General features: G+C 37.7%; 1 protein-coding gene across 1 annotated transcript; it reads right to left on the reverse strand.

The window, feature by feature from the left end:
• Positions 1–5,942: 5,942 nt before the first annotated feature.
• Positions 5,943–7,411, reverse strand: LOC142233918 (uncharacterized). Its single transcript, XM_075304978.1, has 2 exons — positions 7,182–7,411; positions 5,943–7,110 (listed from the first exon to the last, which is right to left on the reverse strand). The coding sequence occupies exons 1-2, from the start codon at positions 7,296–7,298 to the stop codon at positions 6,091–6,093; spliced, it is 1,137 nt and encodes a 378-aa protein (XP_075161093.1). The 5' UTR covers positions 7,299–7,411; the 3' UTR covers positions 5,943–6,090.
• Positions 7,412–8,774: the final 1,363 nt, after the last annotated feature.

An 8,774-nucleotide genomic window follows, 5' to 3' on the forward strand; every position in this document is an offset into this window, starting at 1 on the left:
GGCCTCTGTTGGAAATCTGAGGTTCAAACTCACTGTTGGGAATCTGATTTTCAAACTTTCTGTCGAAAAGTGATTTCGCCAGGGTGTAATCCACTACTTTTGGCATATCTGGCATTATTTTTAGGACCGAACTGTGACCGTGCTTTTTTTTTCAACCACATCGATAGCTCGCGTATAGATACAGCCGATGTTACTGCTGACCGTTGTCTAATAAAGGGTGATACGGTCAAAATTTGGTCTATATAAATTTGACGTATTTCTTTCAATTTTGCATTTAAAAAACCTGAACACCCCTCATTTTGAAGGTGTGTGTGTGTAGAATGTTGCTCCTATTTTGATTTTGGAATTCACTCTTCAGTTGTCAAAATGCCGTCCAAGCAAGAAGAGCAGCGTATCAAAATTTTGCTCGCGCATCGCGAAAATCCGAGCTACTCGCACGCAAAGCTGGCAAAATCGCTAAAAGTTGCCAAATCAACCGTTACAAATGTAATTAAAGTGTTTGGGGAACGTTTGTCGACAGCCAGGAAGTCTGGATCGGGGGGAAATCGAAAACCGGAAGCCGCTGCGACGACAAAGAGAGTTGCCGGTTGTTTCAAGCGAAACCCTAACCTCTCTCTCCGAGATGCCGCAAATAAGCTGGATGTATCGTCTACAACCGTGCATCGAGCCAAAAAACGAGCCGGACTATCGACTTACAAGAAGGTAGTGACTCCAAATCGCGATGATAAACAAAATACGACGGCCGACGCGCGATCCCCGACGATGCTGACGAAGTTTGACTGCGTGGTAATGGAACGAAACCTACGTCAAAGCCGACTACAAGCAGCTCCCGGGACAGGAGTTTTATACGGCAAAAGGAAGGGGAAAGGCAGCAGATATTTTCAAGCACATAAAACTGTCAAAGTTCGCAAAGAAATATCTGATTTGGCAAGCCATCTGTACCTGTGGCTTGAAAAGCAGCATTTTCATAGCTTCCGGTACTGTCAACCAAGAAATTTACGTGAAAGAGTGTTTGAATAAACGCCTGCTGCCTTTCCTGAAGAAACACGGTTGTTCCGTACTGTTTTGGCCGGATTTGACATCTTGCCATTACGGTAAAAAGGCCATGGAGTGGTACGCCGCCAACAACGTGCAGGTGGTTCCCAAGGACAAGAACCCTCCCAACACGCCAGAGCTCCGCCCAATTGAGAAATACTGGGCTATTGTCAAGCGGAACCTAAAGAAGACCAAAAAAACTGCTAAGCACGAGCAGCAGTTCAAGGCAAACTGGCTTTCTGCGGCGAAGAAGGTGGACAAGGTGGCTGTACAGAATCTGATGGCAGGTGTCAAGCGTGAGCCCCGGCAATTCGGATTTGGAAAAGCGAAAGCCAAACTGAATATTTTTCCTGAATTTTATACTAATTGAACTTGAACAAGTATAAACGGCCGTAAGTTCGGCCAGGCCGAATCTTATGTACCCTCCACCATGGATTGCGTAGAAACTTCTACGGAAGACTGTTATACACAATCGAATTACTTGGGTTGTTGTATCTTAAATCGTTTTCTAAATTGTGAGTTAGTCCACACGTGGTATATATTAGACAAAAAGGTATGTAAGTCTACAAATAATTACGAATCGATATGGACTTTGGCACGGTACGTAGGGAGCCAGAATTGAAATATGGGGGTCGCTAATATGGGGGCTATATACAATTATGAACTTGATATGGACCAATTTTTGTGTGATTGGGGATCGATTTATCTTAAGGCTATATATAACTATAGACCGATATGGACCTAGTTAGGCATGGTTGTTAACGGCCATATACTAGCACAATGTACCAAGAGGCTCCAAAACCAAATCTTGGGATCGGTTTATATGGGGGCTATATATGATTATGGACTGATATGATCATATACTACCACCACGTACCAAATTTCAACCGAATCCGATGAATTTTGCTCTTCCAAGGGGCTCCGGAGGTCAAATCTGGGGATCGGTTTATATGGGGGCTATACATAATTATGGACCGATTTCGAACAATTTTTGTATGGGTGTTTGAGGCCATATATTAACACCACGTACCAAATATCAACTGAATCAGATGAATTTTGGTCTTCCAAGAGGCTCCGGAGATCAAATCTGGCGATCGGTTTATATGGAGCTATATATAATTATGCACCGATGTGGACCAATTTTTGCATGGTCATTAGAGACCATATATTAACACCATGTACCAAATTTCAGCCGGATAGGATGAAATTTGCTTCTCTTCGAGGCTCCGCAAGCCAAATCTGGGAATCGGTAATATATGGGGGCTATATATAATTATGGACCGATGTGGACCAATTTTTGCATGGTTGTTAAAGACCATATACTAACGCAATATACTAAATTTCAGCCGGATCGGATGAAATTTGCTTCTCTTAGCGGCTCTGAAATCCAAATCGGGGGATCGGTTTATATGGGGGCTATATATAATTATGGACCGATGTGGACCAATTTTTGCGTGGTTGTTAGAGACCATATACTAACACCACGTACCAAATTTCAGCCGGATCGGATGAAATTTGCTTCCCTTAGATGGTCTGCAAGCCAAATTTGGGGGTCCGTTTATATGGGGGCTATACGTAAAAGTGGACCGATATGGCCCATTTGCAATACCATCCGACCTACATCAATAAAAACTACTTGTGCCAAGTTTCAAGTCGATAGCTTGTTTCCTTCGGAAGTTAGCGTGATTTCAACAGACGGACGGACGGACATGCTCAGATCGACTCAGAATTTCACCACGACCCAGAATATATATACTTTATGGGGTCTTAGAGCAATATTTCGATGTGTTACAAACGGAATGACAAAGTTAATATACCCCCATCCTATGGTGGAGGGTATAAAAAGAAATTTAATTTGATTTTTTAAATAAACGATTTCACCGATTTACACGTGTTTTCCCTTGACCAAATTTTGACCGTATCACCCTTTATGTCCAACGGCCATTTTCATGTAGTTCCGTTAGGCTTTAACTGCCAGTTGACAGAAAGTTGAGCAAATATCATCCCTCTGGTTAACATCTAACTAGCCTGTGGAATTTATACGCAAGATGCCGGCCACCAGACCACAACACCATATATCATTATAGGTCTAATTTTCCCTATTGCCTTTTTGCATGAGTACAAGGCTAACATGACTAGCATAAAATTGTCCTTAAAAATTAGATATTTTTTAACAATTAGTCTCTCAGTTTATGAAAATGGCACAGTGAAGCGAGCACACCGAAAAAATTTCCGTAATTGAACTGAAGTTAATTTGAACTTAGTTTTATTAGAAAACAAGTATATACAGCAGTAAGTTCGGTCGGGCCGAATCTTAAATACCCACCACCATGAACCAAATATTAGGGTTTCCTTTGAAATGTCAGGAGGGCTTGAGGACTTGAGGACACTTCCCGAAGATAAATTTAGGATTTCACCTATGAGGACTATATGAGATTCTGGATTTATAAGAACCATTTTTGTTCGAGTTTTAGAGGAATCGTTAACATCTCTTGTAAGTGTGCAAGAAAATTATAAAATAACGTCTTGATTTGAAATCTTAAATCTGTAGAAGTAAATTTTACATTGAGTTTCAAGCAATTTTCATGATCAGTGCGCCTTCTACACCCTCAAGAAGTGAAGTCGGTCTATATGGAGGCATTACCAAATGGACCGATAAAAACTTAATCCGATACACGTTTTTGTGAGCCTAAAATACCAGAATATTTACAATTTCGGGCAAATCAGATAAAAACTACGGTTTCTAGAAACCCATGGAGTTAAATCGGGAGATCGTTCTTATGGGGGCTATACTAAAATATGGACCGATACTCACCGTTTTCGGCACACCTCTTTATGACCCGAAAATACCTCTAGATTTCCAATTTCAGGCAAATAGGATAAAAATTTCGGATTCTAGAAGCTCAAGAAGTAAAATCGGGAAATCGGTCTATATGGGGGCTATACCAAAATATGGACCGATACTCACCATTTTCGGCACACCTCTTTATGGTCCTAAAATACCTCTAGATTTCCAATTTCAGACAAATTGGATAAAAGCTACGATTTCTATAAGCCCAAGACCCCAAATCGGGACGTCTTTTTATATGGGGACCATACCAAAACATGGACCGATACTAACAATTTTTGGCACACATATTTGTGGTCCTACAATACCTCTAGATTTCCAATTTCAGGTAAATTGAATAAAAACTGCGGTTTCTATAAGCCCAAGAAGTAAAATCGGGAGATGGGTCTATATGGGGGCTATACCAAAATATGGACCGATACTCACAATTTTTGGCACACGTATTTGTGGTCCTACAGTACCTCTAGATTTCCAATTTCAGGTAAATTGAATTAAAATTGCGGTTTCTATAAGCCCAAGAAATAAAATCGGGAGATCGGTCTATATGGGGGCTATACCAAAACATGGACCGATACTCACCATTTTTGGCACACCTCTTTATGGTCATAAAATACCTCTAGATTTCAAATTTCAAGCAAATTGGATAAAAACTACGATTTCTATAAGCCCAAGACCCCAAATCGTGAGGTCGGTTTATATGGGGACTATATCAAAACCTGGACCGATATAGCCCATCTTCGAACTTGACCTGCCTGCAGACAAAAGACGAGTTTGTGCAAAATTTCAGCACGATTGCTTCATTATTGAAGACTGTAGCGTGATTACAACAGACAGACAGACAGACAGACAGACAGACAGACGGACAGACGGACATCGTTATATCGTCTTAGAATTTCTCCCTGATCAAGAATATATATACTTTATATAGTCGGAAATCGATATTTCGATGTGTTACAAACGGAATGACAAACTTATTATACCCCCGTCACCATTCTATGGTGGTGGGTATAAAAATATTTGTTTGTAGTTGAATTTTATTTTTTTTTCGTAATTGTCCACAGCCCAATGAAAAATTTCTTTATTTTAAGTATGTCTCTAATATTTTATGAACTAAACGTGGGTATAGAGTTCAATGACCGTACGCATAAGTTCGTACGATTCCCAAAAATAGTAAGAATGAACTACGATATGGTTAAAATAGTCATAATTTCACTGAAAAAAATATTGTCGTGAGGTCAAAGATTTCACGTCCTTAAAATACGAATGCGTTTTTTGCTTAGCAAAGAAGACGTATTTCTCTGATAGAAAGTTTGTTTTCCTTGCCTGAAAGGCGATGAACTTTTCTATAAAGTCGTTTTATTAATTAAGTGATTCAAATTAAAAACGGGTATCTTAAAATGAAAGAAAATTTTGTTTGGCTAAGGTCAACTTGTCTTTAATAAATGTGAAACAATCTTCAAAATTAAAGAAATTGTCTTTAAATTTGTTTTCTTTTTTGCATCTTGACAACAAAGCAAAAAACATTTAAAAATAGGAGACGTTTTTCAAAACTTAATTTTACTTGAGGCAAAGCATAATTTCTACTTGAAGTGGAGTCTGAATTTGAAAATTTATGTTGTCATTAACACGTTTTTAAAGGACTTTAATTGTATATGAAGAAAAAAAAAACAGAAAAAACTAATAAATTAAAATTTGCTGCCTGGTATCAAGTACGCAAAACTTAAATTTAAAAGAGAATTCTGTCTTCAAAGTACTCTTACTTCAATTCTTCGCTTCTTTGACTCGGAATCAATACCACAATCATTAGTGTAAAGACAAAATCTTTCTTTATTTTTAGTTAATTTTTTCTTCTATGACAGGGTGTAATTTTGTGAGTTGTAGTAAAAGTACAGTAGGACATTAAACTTTCGTGGTTTTAACAACGCTTTGTGTAAATCTCAACTTATGGAGTATAATTTAGTTCAATTTTCGCAAGATGTAGTTCATTGTTGTTATAGAACACTTTACTTTTTTTCCGGTGCATATTTATTACATCCCCATCCACTAAAAAAGTCGATAATTTTTATATTACAATTTGCATTTATTACATAAATTCGTGAAACACAAAAAAGTATTTAAAATTCCTATGTTTTCAATAATTAATTCCAAATTAATTTATTGAAATAATAAAAAAAATAAATAAATTTAAATTTTATTATGCAAATGTGTCAATATCCTTGTTCACTATAATAACTTTCGCTGTCTTTAGGGCTTTCGTTTGAACATTCACAATATTCGGAAGAATCTGAACCACAAGATTCCTCTGAAGTAACACAATCCACAGGACATTGGTGAAATTCGGGTTTCACAAATTTTTCCGGTTTCTGAACACAAAACCATTGACATCTTAAAGGTCCTTCACCACAATCCACTGCCACGTGTCCAGTGTTGCGATTTATGCTACAATCACACATCAATTTGGGACAATTGCATTTCGAGCATTGTGGCAGATGAAGTTCTTCATTATTTACTTCCTTTCGGCGTTTTGGGGGTGAGCAATCCTCAGTCACTTTCGATGTGACCAATGGTTTTTGACTCCTCTGGGGACAGGTATCACTTGGGCTGTGAGAGGTTATTATGGGAAATTTTTTGTAAGGTAAACTATCGATAGACTTCTTTAAGCCTTGACTTTTGGCACAATGTTTTTCACACTTTCGATTATCTTTTTCAAATTTGACAGGGGAACTAGTTCCACTAATAACCCTCTGTACACATCCTCTGGGTGTGCAGTCCTCTAGGATAACGGGATCAGCACGGCTTTTCAATCGTTTATGTAGTTCCTTGTAAATACTGACAATCTGAGAGGCATAATTTCGCTGGGCATTAAAGAACATGTGCTCGTAACGTTCAAAGAGCATAGCAGTTCTCCTGGCTGCATGTTGCCATACGAAGTCTTGTTCCTTTAAGAGCACTGCTTCAGTAACAGGACTTCGTATGCTGTGATCCGGTTGGCCATAGTAAAAGGCTTTCAGAGCCCTCTTGACAATACAGTAGGCCAGCAATGCTTCAATTCGATTCATCTGACACCTGCTTTCGAAATCTCCGACAATATCGTCACGAAGAATACTAACATCGTTCAAGGCACTAGTGAAACTGTGACGCTTGATGTCATAGAATTGAAAAGCCTTCACCACCACAAATCGCGAAGCTTTGGCCTTGCAACGATGTATACCACATACAACCATGACCTGATCAGATAAAAGTTGTGAGATATAGAAATTGAAGAATTTTTATGGAAATCCCTCAAATATGAACGTACCTCTGCAATAGTATCGGCAATGTCTTTTACATTCTCTTTAAATAGTGGATCGAAATTTCGAAACCCTCTGCTCTTGTTCAAATGATCACCAAGGTGTGGATTCTTAAGTGGCTCCATTCTACGAATTGTTGAGGATTTCCTTTTAAATTCGGTCAAATTATGCAAAAATTTTGGAAATACGTTTCAAATTTTATTCAGTTAATATTTTTAAAGGAATTTTGACAAGTGTGTCTACAATCAAATGCACTGTGAAAAAAGAGCGATTTTAAGAACTATAGGAAGGCATATTTAGGAAGTTAGTTTCAAGCTATCAGGTGACTACAATTTGTTCATTTGAGCAGAATTTTGATTGCCGGTATTTGCTTAATGACATAGGCGTAGCTAAAGGGGGTTTTCATCTACCCCTACCAAATACCATGCAATATTTCTTCAAAATGTGATGATATATCATTGGATTAAATATTCTGGTTTCTTCACATGTACAAGTATTTATTTTTTTCTCTTTTTGAGGTATCTGCACAATGAACACACATTGTAGCTTTTACCCTTTGCGAGAATGTGGATAGCTACGCCAATGTTTTATTGACAATTATGACGAATAAAAATAAAAATTCAAAATAAAATTATTTAATACCAAAAATATTGAAATATTCCATTTGTTTTAAATTTATGACTGAAAAGTATCAAAATAAATGGTCCTGATAATTGATGGTGAAGAATGAAGTAATTCTCAATTATTCTTACGATCCGTAACACATTTCCCCATATTACGAAGCATACATCGATACATATCCAGATTTTCCCTATTTTAAATTTAATTCAATTTAACTGACAATCAATGTTTCAAAATGGCGACTGACATTTTTGTTTTTGTTTGGAGAGACAAACCAGATTTCCATATTTAATAATATTAAGAGGTCCATGTTTATGTGAGTTTTATCACAATCTGAACAGAAATGTTTGATATTAGGAGCTCTAGTTGATTCTGTTAGTGCCACTAATATCAAGTCCATTATTAAAATATCGCTCAATTAGTGTGGGTAGTAAATCCAAATTTGTGAAAATCAGAACATATAGTTATGTAAGAGCTACAGTCTAACAAGTATATACGGCCGTAAGTTCGGCCAAGCCGAATCTTATGTACCCTCCACCATGGATTGCGTAGAAACTTCTACGAAAGACTGTCACCCACAATCGAATTATTTGGGTTGTGGTATCTTAAAACTTCTTAACATCGTTTTCTAAATTGTGAGTTAGCCCATACGTGGTATATATTAGACAAAAAAGTTATGTGTCGATATGGACTTTTTGCACGGTACGTAGAGAGCCAGAATTGAAATATGTGGGTTGCTTATATGGGGGCAATATACAATTATGAACTTGATATGGACCAATTTTTGTGTGATTGGGGATCGGTTTATCTCAGGGCTATGTATAACTATAGACCGATATGGACCTAGTTAGGCATGGTTGTTAACGGCCATATACTAGCACAATGTACCAAATTTCAACTCACTCGGATGAAATTTGCTCCTCCAAGAGGCTCCAAAACCAAATCTCGGGATCGGTTTATATGGGGGCTATATATGATTA

The sequence above is a fragment of the Haematobia irritans genome, chromosome 4, assembly GCF_050003625.1.
Source record: "Haematobia irritans isolate KBUSLIRL chromosome 4, ASM5000362v1, whole genome shotgun sequence".
In the NCBI taxonomy this organism is placed as follows: Eukaryota; Metazoa; Arthropoda; class Insecta; order Diptera; family Muscidae; genus Haematobia; species Haematobia irritans.